At 40.1% G+C, this 13187-nt stretch overlaps 1 protein-coding gene across 1 annotated transcript; it reads left to right on the top strand.

Annotated features, from left to right (window-relative positions):
- Nucleotides 1-1052: 1052 nt before the first annotated feature.
- On the top strand, nucleotides 1053-3123 carry LOC121595750 (galectin-6-like). Its single transcript, XM_041919948.1, has 2 exons — nucleotides 1053-1274; nucleotides 1354-3123. Exon 2 carries the CDS (start codon nucleotides 1417-1419, stop codon nucleotides 2689-2691), a length of 1275 nt encoding a protein of 424 aa, XP_041775882.1. The 5' UTR covers nucleotides 1053-1274; nucleotides 1354-1416; the 3' UTR covers nucleotides 2692-3123.
- Nucleotides 3124-13187: the final 10064 nt, after the last annotated feature.

Genomic DNA, 13187 nt, shown 5'->3' with positions numbered 1-13187 from the left:
TTATGAGTCCAGAATTTGTGTTAGTTAGTTGCGGACGCTTGTTTTAAATGAGTCAACGAAATCCTTCACATTAAAAAGGATTATTTTACTTGTAAAGGTTTATGAAAGGTTATTATTTTACTTTACTTTACAAAAACAATGTACCCGCAATTGCCCCTGTTTTTAGTATTTCTTTTTTTTATACACTTGAATAGATTTTGGACTTTTTACATTGTTTTGGATATCTGCATGGAGAGAGGTTAGATGAAAGCAACTAAAAGGTATGACTATTTGCACAGTAATGCGAGAAGTTTTCGTTCACTTGATTGACGTTATAGCGTAATGGAAGAAATATATTAATTACTAACTCATTTACTAACAAAGCATCTTGCCCGATATAATCTGTTTCATATATGTAGAACACATCCTCAAGGTAAAGAAAAAGAAATAATTAATTTACGCATAATTAATAAAAGCTGTCAACATGTCTAATCTGTGCTCAATAAAACACATCAAAGAGCTGAATTATTTTATTTGTTTCTTTAATCGCTCGCTTAAGCGACTTAGACCCTTGTCTATGAACATATTTCAGGAACATTAGTTGCCAAATCGTATGAACGAATTGTCAAATTTATCTAGCGAGAACATTTTAGTTGCAACAAATCTAGTTGTTCAATATTTATTTTTTGCAGGAACATTTTCATACATGTCTGCATACTAAAATAGATAATAAAATAATTTGAACTTAATTTTAAAATACTTTTGTGAGCAAATGCGTTTTTGAAATAAATAGAAAAATCCATAATTGCGGCAACATTTATTCAATGGTAACATGATCATAGTCCCAGGCCTTAAGAAAATGTAATCATATCACTTAACGATTCGAGAAATTATTAAAATTTCGTTGAATAAGAATATTACCAGTTGAAATCCAATAATCTTTTAAATTGCTATAAAAATGGTAAATTTATGGCAAACTACGAACGAAAGCGGGCTTTGAGCGCAGATAAGTTGACACTTCGGCCCCGACTGCCCATAAAACTGTCAGCTGCCAGCCCGAGACTGGTGTAAACAACAACACCATCACAAGGTGTTCTTTTCTTTGCTCTCTCTCCTCGCCCAATTGCCAGTTTTCATTCACAACACAGCCGTACAGTGCCGTCCGGAGCTGCAATATAAGGAGATAGTTGTGTGGTAACGAGATTCCGATTACTCACCCCGTTGTAACATACACACACACACACACACATATAGCCGTTCGTGGTTGTTCTTGTAAAGTGTAGAGCGTAACGTTGGTGTGTATTTTTACTGCGCCGTAATTGGAACAACGACTACTACACACTATCCGTTTCATCTCCTCCCTTTCTCCTGCAGCACCACACACACACACACACACAGAGGTTGGATTCGTGATGGACAAGCTGATATAGCTCTCGAATGGCCGTACTTGCCTTTCTGGCGCTTAGTATTGGCGACGACTTGCTAGCTTACGGTGGCGCTCTGCTCGATTGTCGCGCCAGTTCGTGGACGGAATGCAAATCGCTGCTGGCCTCGACACGCAACCAGCGCCAGTTTGAGGCCCTTCTGAAGCGCTACTACCCGCCGCACGACGACAGTGCTGCATCGCCAACAACAAACGTCCACCGTTCTCCAACACCGCCGTCCGAAATGTCGACGGAATCGATCGACAGTTGCGACTTTGCCTACCAGGAAGCGTCATCGCCCGGTTCGATCAGCCTGGACAAAAGCTCCTCCACCGAGGTGGTCCACACGGTCGAGAACATTACGGAAGTGTCGCCCGGGCTGTGCTTCGTCATTAGCGGCACGATCCAGCTGACCTGTGAGCGGTTCTCCATCAATCTGCTGCTCAAAAATGGTGACGTTGCGCTGCACTTCAACCCACGGCTGCCCCAGAACTACATCGTGCGCAACTGCCGCGTGAAGGGCTGCTGGGGCCGGGAGGAGGTAGCGTCCCCGCTGTCGTTCAATTTGCACCGCGGCCAGCGCTTTGCCGTCCAGGTGCTCGTCACGGACAAGGAGTTTCTGATCTGCGTCAATGGGCGGCACTTTAACGCGTTCCAGCACCGGCTGCCTTATCGGAAGATTTGCACACTGGAGGTGAAGGGCGATGTGCGCGATGTGGCCGTTGACCAGTGCTACATGGAGTGCTATCCGCAGCTCGAGCTCGAAATTATCCGCCAACTATCGCCGGAAGCGTTGGCAACTGCCCAGCTAGGCGTGGCGAGGCCGCTGCACCTGCCGGAAGCGGACGGGAAGCCGATGCCGTACACGGGCGTACTGCAGGAACCGTTCACCAACGGTCGCAAGCTGCATCTGTACGGGCGGGTGAAGCTGCTGCCCCACTCGTTCTACGTGAACCTGCAGAGCAGTGCGTACGTGTGGCCCCATCCGAGCATACTGTTCCATCTGAATCCGCGCTTTGGGAGCGTTGGCGGCCGACACGTCATCTGCCGGAATTCGTGGACGAACGGGAAGTGGGAGCGCGAGGAGCGGTCGGAAAATGTGACGGACTTTGCGCCCGGGAAACCGTTCCATCTGCAGATCGCCTGCACGGACGTTAGCTATCAGGTTTCGCTCAACGGCAAGCTGATTGCGGAGTTTATCTTCCGGGACAATCCGCGCCTGGTGGAGGCAATCTACATACAGGGCGATATAAAGGTGTTCGATGTGGTGGTCGAGACGGCGTACTAGCTGGCAAGAACTGTGGCGTAGGGCCTACTGCCATCAAAATCCCCTCCCAAAGAAAACTCCTATAGACTGACAGACAGGAGCGGGGGACTCGTGTGTGCAATGGGCGCCGCTTGCTAGGATCGCAAGTAAAAAAAAAAAACTAAGAAGGTCTATTCATCCAACCAGATAGTGCTCTTTGCTCATGCTGCTCGGTACAATAATGTGTTAGTGTGACTTGTTGTAGGTTATGGTAGTATTACACTCTTTAGCGATTTTAGCGAACGTTTTCGCGCTCCAAAGAGGTCTAATTCCCCCCTTCACACAAAAAACTTCAATGGCTTGTTACTATATGTTTAAAAAGTGTTGCTCATATACTTCCTATATTTACCGTTTTGTTTATAAACTAAACTGCTGCTTTAAAATGAAAAATAAAATGTATTACAAACATGGGAAGCATGGAGTTTTGTGGCTTTTTTCTGCATGATGTGTACAGAGCGATTACGCACTATCAGTGCTGTTCGTTCGGTTGCACAAACAGGGGGGAAAATAATACAAAAAATGCGACCTCTTATCAAAGCTTTACATTCGGTGTACTTTCTGCCTGCCTTATCGGAGAGCTGTGAAGGATTTTGATCCCAAATTCCTTCCCTATTTTGTTAGTAAGAGAAATCAAAGAAAAGTTAATCTATTTTTATTCATCACAGCATAATCATTTCACAAAAGATTGCCTTCACTAATAATAGAAAACGACATAAGGTGCAATATAAACATTTGCTATATTTGTAACTAAAACACTCAAGCACAAGACGGCGCAGAATGAGACGGCATTTAATTAGCAAGTTGATTGCCATGTTGCTGTGAGTTCGTTCGTTTCCTTTTCAAGTGCGAAGGCAAGCCCCCGTTATCAGCGAAAGCCCCGTTTAGTCACCCAACAGCACTTGCACTTGCAGGTCCAAAGCTGATTTGTGATTATTTAATTATGCAATTAGTAATATAAACGTTAAGACTTATTCAAGAAGATAACCTGTGTTGATAACCAGAGATGTTATTTTTGATCTTGCATTCCCAAAAATGTATTTCGTTTGAATTCGTCACATGATTAATTTACTGCTTCATACATATTTTGCAATCATTTGTTTACAAAATGTTGAAGCGATGCCAATGTGGGGACGTTTTAAATGTGAATTTTATGTGAATACTGTAAATAAACCCTGAAACGAATACAAATTCAAAAACATGTGGAAGAATCCAAATATTCTGCCTAAACCATCATAAAAACCCTGTAAAGTAATTAAAATAGCAATTCTTATTCTTATTCTTATAAGATACTAATATGATCGAAGCTGGATTCTCTCTCTTGGTTTCCCGTCAAGTATATTATTGGATTGAATTGATGAATATTGAACGATTCCAGTTAGATTATATTCAATATTTGTAACAGGGTGACAATTTCCCTTCAAATGGCAGAATTACGCAGGTAGTATTTTTGCTTAAGGGGCGTCAAGCACACCGTATATCCTATTCGAAGCAGCTTTGTGCCATTTTTAAAGGAAAATTGGGTTACATTTTTTTACGCTTAACAATTTTCCAATCTATGGTTCCATTAATAAAATAAATCGTATTTCGTGTTTTGTGTTCAATGAAATATGCAGCTCTATAGAGCCTAAAAATCACAATACAAGTGTAGAATCCTCCTCTTTTAAATGATAAACACGGTATCGTTGATGTTTCCTCGTCACCGTTTATTCACCATCTCCTATTCTCACCAACGTTCTCTTTATATAACTTCCAACAGTGACCAATGTTCTCTCCCACAATTCCCTCTCTTTTAGTCAACGTTCTCACACTTCCCCTCATTCTATGTTTGTTCTCTCTCTTGCATACAACACTGCTTGTACGCAACTCTACATCCTTTTTCTCCTCTGAAGTTAATCCAATTTCAAAAGTACTACAAAACTTACATTGTATTTTAATATTTACATTGATATACGAGAGAGAAAAAAAAAAACTATTATCTTAATCCTTTAGCCTATTTGGAATTCTTCGAACTCGTATTGGACGTTTGGTTACCATCTTTTTGTTTACTATTTTGTGAATTCTTTGTTTTTATCGCTTCTACCAGGGGAATCTTATATAAGTGTGCAACAGGCCGGCGATATTTAACTCCTTCATTACTTACTACTATAGTATCGTTTCCAACCCTTTTTATGACTCTAAATCTTTCAGTTCCATATTTTGGCTCTGCCTTTCCTTGGTGATAGTTCCATATTTGAACTATATCTCCTACTTCAATGTCAGAAGGTTTGGATCGTCTCTTCTCATCCGCATAGATTTTTCCTTTCATTTTCCGTATCGCATCTCTCTCTTTCACATCTTTGTCGCGGTTCCAATCTGTTGCTGTTTTTAATGATGGTAATAGTCCCTTAACTGGCCTTCCATTTAATAATTCTAGGGGGGCTTTACCTGTTATGGAATGTGGTGTAGTATTGTACATATGTTCATACTCTTCAATAGCTTTACGCCAATCACTGTTTTGTGCTTTTGCAATTCTTAATGTTCTTAGTATTCCTCTATTATTTCGCTCTACTAGTCCGTTCATTTGGGGCCAATAGGGAATTGAATGTACTATCTTTATATCTTTTGTTTTGCAATACGATCTAAACTCTTCACTACTAAATGGAGGCCCATTGTCACACCTGATCGATTCGGGGAATGTTTGATCTTTGCATATCGTTTCCATAGCTTCAATAGTTTTACTTGCTGTAATGTTTTTCATTTCCACAATTTTTAAAAATCTACTATAATAATCAGCTAGTACCAGGAACGTTCCAAATTCTTTTACCGTAAAAAAATCTACTGCTATGTCTTGCCATGGTCGTTCAGGCATTTCTTTCCGTATCATTGGTTCTGCTGTGCCCATTTTCCTTACTGCTGCACATCCACTACACGTTTTGACGTACGACTCTATTTCCCTGTCCATAAATGGCCACCACATTTTCTCTCGTAATTTTCTTTTCATTGTTACCTCTCCTGGGTGTCCTGCATGAGCTATATGTAATGCTTTTTGTCTCAGCTTTCCTGGTAAAACTATCCTGTCATCTCTCACAACCATACCTTGTATAATTCCTAGTTCTTTGCTGAACGCCTGATAATGTGCCAAGTTTGGGCCCCATGTCTGATTTTCTATAGCTTTGACAACTTTCTTCATTGTCTCATCTTGTGCTGTTTCTGACCTGATTTCGCTTAATGTTATCGCCTCGTATTCATTGTCAATAGTATAGACGTAATGCTCTGAAGCTTCGTCAAATGGTTTGTTGATATCCCAATTTGATCCCAATCTCGATAAACTATCAGAAATATTACAGTTTCCGGGAATGTATTTAACTACAAAGTTGTATGGTTGTAATCTCAAAGCCCAACCTTCCGCTCTTGAACATGCCCGTTTACCATTTTGGTGTTTTCCTTCAAAAATGTATTCTAACGTCTTATGGTCGGTGAAAATTGTAAACTTTATCCCAAACAAGTATGGATAAAATTTTTCCACTGCCCATACAACTGCTAAAGCTTCCCTTTGAGTTTGAGGATAGACTCTTTCTGTTTTCGTTAGACCCTTTGACGCGAAACTTATAATGCGAGATTTTCCTTCCTTATCTCTCTGGGTAAGAACAGCTCCTAATCCCGATGGAGATGCGTCAACATATAATTCTGTCTCATCCTCGGGCTTATAGAACCCCAATTCACGAACATTGTTGGACAACTCTGTACGCAGGTCATCAAAAGCTGTTTCCTGCTCTTTGCCAAATGTCTCTACTTCTCCTCTAATAAACTTACGTAGAGGTTCTGACCTACTCGATAGATGATGGATAAATTGCCCTACAAAGTTTACCAAACCTAAGAAACTTCTAGCTTCCTCCCTTGTTGCTGGTTTTCTAAAATTCTTAATGGCTTCTACTTTATCTTCAGCGGGTGCAATTCCTGACGAACATATCTTGTACCCAAGTATTTCTAAACTGTCAACACTAATTACACATTTCTCCTTATTCAAGGTTGCGTTATTTTGTTTTAAGACTCCTAACACTTGCCTTAAGCGTTTATCATGTTCTGTTTTATTTTCACCTGCTACAACTATATCGTCAATGTAAATTACCACTCCATCTATTCCTATTAACATTTGAGTCATAATTCTTTGGAATATTTCTGGTGCACAATTAATTCCAAACATTAATCTCTTGAAACGCATAAGCCCTTTGCTAGTCATGAAAGTGGTAACTACTCTTGAGTCTGGGTGAAGTTCAATGTGGTGATATGCCGAAGTAATATCGAGTTTAGAAAATATTTTGCATCCACGTAACTTGTTTAACAATGTTTCAATGACTGGTAACGGAAAATGTTCGCGTTGGATAGCTTGGTTTGGATATTTCATATTGATACAAATTCTTATATCATCTTTTCCCTTTGGTACTACTACCATTGGGGATATCCATTCCGGAGGGCCTAAGACTGGTTCAATTATGTCAGAATCAAGCATGTTTTGAATTTTACGGTCTACTTTTTTTTCTAACGCAATTGGAACTCTAATATACGATATTTTTTTTGGGGGTATTGCCTTATTAATGGATAATCTGATCTGAATATTTGGAAATTTTGGAAAAGGTTGTATTTTTTCTTCTAAATTCTGTACCTCTAAACCTACTTTTAACACTTTTAACTGCTCGGCAGTAGTTTTGCCTAACAATGATTTGTTGCTATTCTGCACTACAAAGAATTCCGCATATACCGTTGGCTTATTTTCGTTAACTGTTACTAATGATTTAAATTTAAGAATTATTTTTATGGGTTGTTTGCTCGCATACGCAGTTATATTCTTGTTACAGTCGTACGTGATATCGTGAATATCTGCTTTGAATTCTTGTAATGTTTTCCATACTTCCTCCGTAACGGTATTCACAGACGCACCTGAATCTATTAAAAATTCAACAGGAACATGATCCAATGTACATGTGACCATACCGTTCTCCCAAAGCCGTGATGTCGTTAATCGCTATAATAATATTAATTATTTTAATTGTCAAATCTACAAGGATTCTACGAGCCCTCATTATTATTATATTACCTCATTAAGGTTGTCTACCGCATCTGAGTTTCGTCTTTGATTTCGCTGCATATGTCCTGATGATTCTGTTTTCGGTTTTTTCCATTGAAACCTATTCTTTGTTACATTTTCTCCTTCCGTTTTGCAACATCTACCGAAATGTCCTATGCGCCCGCAAGCATTACAACGAGCTTTTCTAGCATAACACTCATTAGAATTTCCGTTATGTCGCCATGACCCACAACGGTGGCAGCTAGTATCTTGCCATTTTCTTTTTGTTATCATTGGTTGTTGTTTGACGTATGCAATTGACGGTTCAATTTCTTTGTCTTTAATTTTCATTTTCTGGCTTATTAATACTTCCCTGTTAATTGCATAATTAATAAGCTCATCTAATTCCATTATGTCTTCTAAGCCTTTGTCCCGAACTCTTTCGTCCTTTGCTCCTATTGTTATTTGATGTAATATTTCTTTTGTTACTCGGTCCTGAAAGTCACATCGAGAAGCTTGTGCCCGAAGACGCAGAACATATTGATTAACGGACTCTTCATTCTCTTGCTTAAGTGACCGAAACACTTCTAACTCTATCCTTTCATTTCTTTTCCCGAGAAAGAAGTGGTTCAGTCGTTTGATGGCATTGTCGTATTCCGGTACTGGTAATTGTTTAAACGGTATCGAAACTGCCCTTGGATGTTGTTCTCCTGGCACCGCTGCTAAGTTGAAATATATCCGCTGCAAGCCCCGACCTCCACGTGCCAGCATGTATGCTAATTTCTCGCTTTGTGTTTCGATTTTCTTCAGTGTGACAATCAGTTCAAATGCTCTATGCCATTCTTCCCACTCGCGACGTAGATCCGATGCATCCGCAATATCATTGAATGGCTGCAAAGGCCAATGTTCAGTATCCATCTGTAATTAATTTTTTTTTTTAATTATAAATATTAGTATTTGTATTAATTGTTTATTTTCCTTTTTTTTTAATTTTATGACATTTATTGCTGTTATTATTTCCCATACTCTAAATACACTACTGAACCAGCAATAATATTCCGCAATAAACTTCGCTCTATCTCTTTCATAATAACTTGATCAATATGAAATGCACCTACACTCACACTTGTATGTAATTTAAAACCTATGTGGAATAATATTTACTCAAATTTCATTTACTAATAATTGCTACATGTAGTAAAGAAAATAAGTAAACAACAAAATATTAATCTACTGCCCCGCCTTGGGCTCAATTCGCCTTGGGTTCTCAACCGTCGCTAAATTCGTTGGTTCTATTGTCACTGATTGTCACTTGTTTATTATGACTCACATTCACACACACACACACACACACACACACACACACACACACACACACACACACACACACACACACACACTCACACACTGTCCCATCGTTCGAATCCGTCACACAATAGCTGCTGTCTTACTGTTCCAAAGAACTTAAAATTTACCTACTCTCACCGCGAATGCACGTCGGACCACACATGTCTTTTCATATTTTTTCTTTTGTCTTCTAAAAAATCTGTCGTGCCTCAGTTGTCCAGATGGTCACTTGTTTATTATATCACACACACACACACGCTGTCCCCTCGTTCGAATCCGTCACACAATAGCTGCTGTCTTACTGTTCCAAAGAACTTAAAATTTACCTACTCTCACCGCGAATGCACGTCGGACCACACATGTCTTTTCATTTTTTTTCTTTTGTCTTCTAAAAAAAATCTGTCGTGCCTCAGTTGTCCAGATGGTCACTTGTTTATTATATCACACACACACGCTGTCCCCTCGTTCGAATCCGTCACACAATAGCTGCTGTCTTACTGTTCCAAAGAACTTAAAATTTACCTACTCTCACCGCGAATGCACGTCGGACCACACATGTCTTTTCATATTTTTTCTTTTGTCTTCTAAAAAATCTGTCGTGCCTCAGTTGTCCAGATGGTCACTTGTTTATTATATCACACACACACACGCTGTCCCCTCGTTCGAATCCGTCACACAATAGCTGCTGTCTTACTGTTCCAAAGAACTTAAAATTTACCTACTCTCACCGCGAATGCACGTCGGACCACACATGTCTTTTCATATTTTTTCTTTTGTCTTCTAAAAAATCTGTCGTGCCTCAGTTGTCCAGATGGTCACTTGTTTATTATATCACACACACACGCTGTCCCATCGGTCGAATCCGTCACACAATAGCTGCTGTCTTACTGTTCCAAAGAACTTAAAATTTACCTACTCTCACCGCGAATGCACGTCGGACCACACATGTCTTTTCATTTTTTTTCTTTTGTCTTCTAAAAAATTTGTCGTGCCTCAGTTGTCTAGATTGCCACTTGTTTATTCAGGCACAGACTATTTTAACCAACTTCTAGCAATACAATTTGACCACACGCTCTGTTTGACCATTTACATTATTCGAATTTGTCCTTTCTTTTGCAACATTTTCATTTCATTCCACTCTGTACACTTTGATGTCGCACATTATTTATCTTTTCTAATTTCCTTAATTTCATTTGCTTTATATACCTTTTTTTATGTTACGGTTCCGCACTGGTTTCGGTTACTTTTCGCTTTATCAAATTTTCTTTGCGCTGCGGTATCCTACCGGTCTCGCTATGCTACGGATTTTCCAGACTCTTTATGCTATGGAATAACCGGACTCAAATACGTGCTACGGGATGTACCGGTCTCACAATTTTGCTACGGATATCCGGACTCTTTCTTGGGCGCTACGGTATCACACCGGTCTCAGCCACTTTTGCTACGGTATATCCGGACCCCTTGGTGCTGCGGTGTTCTACCGGACTCCTCCTCGCTATGCTACGGATTTTCCAGACTCTTTTATGCTATGGAATAGCCGGACTCAAATACGTGCTACGGAATGAACCGGTCTCACAATTCTGCTACGGATATCCGGACTCTTTCCTGGGCGCTACGGTACCACACCGGTCTCAGCCACTTTTGCTACGGTATATCCGGACTCTTTTTGTTTTAACCTGTCACATCTTCGTTTATCTTTAATTTTTTTTTTATTATTATTATTTTTATTATTTTTTTTTTTTTAGCTTTTAAATTCTCACTCTTTTATTATTCTCTTGTTAGTTGGGCTGTTTCGCTTGCTAACTACTACCACACGTTTATTCGTTTTTACGTTTTATAACAGACTTCACATTGTTCGTTCGGGATTATAACCGGTTTCACCACACTTTGCTACCATAATCATGTTTATCACTCGCACATTTCACAATTATTTTATAATAATTATCATGATTAATTGAACCATTTTTTTTTCTTCTTGTACTCAAATTTCTTGACTCACCTTTCTCGTTTCAAATTTCCTCTTTTCTGTGCTTCGTTTACCGGCTGCGCCAATTGTAGAATCCTCCTCTTTTAAATGATAAACACGGTATCGTTGATGTTTCCTCGTCACCGTTTATTCACCATCTCCTATTCTCACCAACGTTCTCTTTATATAACTTCCAACAGTGACCAATGTTCTCTCCCACAATTCCCTCTCTTTTAGTCAACGTTCTCACACTTCCCCTCATTCTATGTTTGTTCTCTCTCTTGCATACAACACTGCTTGTACGCAACTCTACAACAAGGCATTCTGCTGATCTACCCTAGAACCACTCCGAACCAGAACCATAGTAGGATTGTTAAAAGTGGCACTTAATATGAAAAGCATTCGCTTTACTGTCTATGGGTTCCCGGCTTAGACATATAAGTTCGCCGTCTAACTTTGCATAGAAGTTTACCGTCATCATATTGTGTTCATGCGCGGCAAGCATGCGTAGAATGTATATAGACCAACCATTCCGAAGTCATTGAAGTCTTTCGTCTCAGTTGGGGACCAATCGCATGTGCCACTTCATGATGTGTAATCTGAGCGTTTTGCTCCACCATGTTCTTCGCTCCATTCCAGCGCTATACCAGATCCACAGCTGCGTACGAGCAGGCTTCTAAAAATGGGCTTCGCGTCAAAGTGTAGTAACTGCTTTAACGTTTTAGATATAAATATTAAAATATACATACACTGCAGGATATCTCGCATGGCTTCAGTATTTACTGCACGATCCTCTGTTGCTGGCTACTTTACAAGCTACCTAGGACACTTTCTGCTTCCAGTGCTGATCATAACGCGTACCGCCAAGAGCAAGCAATACAATATTTATTTGAAAATGCAACAAAACACACAACATACTCAACAGAAGCACCAGCAGGCGTTAAATAAACAAAATTATCAGCATCAACCGCCTTCCACTGGTATACGATTTCAATGTTTTGTTTACATTTGAAATGTCAAGCAGCTGTGTAGTGTGAAACGGGGTACGATTGACACTGCTTGCACGATACACGGGTAAATAAAACTATCGAAAAATCACTGAATTTCAACAGTAGCGACCTGTTTTCAGTGAGGATAGAACACTCTGGTGATGGATAAAATAATTTAAAAAGGTTTAATGTGTAAAATATGTATTTCAAGTGTTAACATAACAAATTAAGTTAAGAGTATTGAAACCTCTGTTACGATGCCAAGGTTGGACCATTGCCTAAGGTTAGTTGAAATGTTTACTTCAATGAAATTGTAAATATTATGATTTCTATTACATTTGCCACATGTTTCATCGAACATTCAGTACAGAGCATTCTTATTCGGTGAAGGAGCAATGGACAAAACGTAACACAGGATTAAGTGAACTCAATGGAGGCGGTATCTCCAAAAAGAGACTACCTATTTGTGGGTGTTTCCTAGCGCGTGGAAGCTGGCCTGGATGTCGGAACCAGGAAAGCCATCAAGCGAGTCCTCTTCTATGCGATCCCTCGAAATATTGAGCATTCCATCACTGCATCTAAATCGCACCAAGAACCTTCTCGAAGACAACGAAGCCCGTCTTCTCTTCTCAGCCTTTTTCGTGGGAAGATATCGTCTGGACAAGCGGATTAACCCGCTAGACGAAAACGGACAACAGCATCCCAGGATCGCTGCACCAGATTATGCAATGACTGGATGATCAACAGGTAGTATGTCTGGGACAAGAACGATGATCTGGAAAGGTGGAATTCAGCAGAGTCTATTTTGGGCCCCACCCTGTAGAATCTTATGTCCAACGGCTTTTCAAGATCATCGTTAATTCAGACCATCTTGATCTTGACTGCAGGATGCCATTACGACACCGCAAGCAGTACCGTACTGAGCAAAGAAGAAGCGTTGATGTAGACCAGTGGTTTTCATCCGGTGGAGAATTCCCCACCGGTTTCCCAGGGAACATGGGAAAAACGGTGGATGATGCAAAAAGGAAAACGTCTACGACCTTACGCTACCTTCTCCGGAAACGCAGAATGGGTGGACCTCCTAGTAAATACTTTCGGATGTAAACCAATAAAGCCACAACACTGCAACAGC

This window comes from Anopheles merus, chromosome 3R (assembly GCF_017562075.2).
Source record: "Anopheles merus strain MAF chromosome 3R, AmerM5.1, whole genome shotgun sequence".
NCBI lineage: Eukaryota > Metazoa > Arthropoda > Insecta > Diptera > Culicidae > Anopheles > Anopheles merus.
Note: the sequence above shows the minus strand (reverse complement) of the source record. Positions and strands in the feature narration are given on the sequence as shown.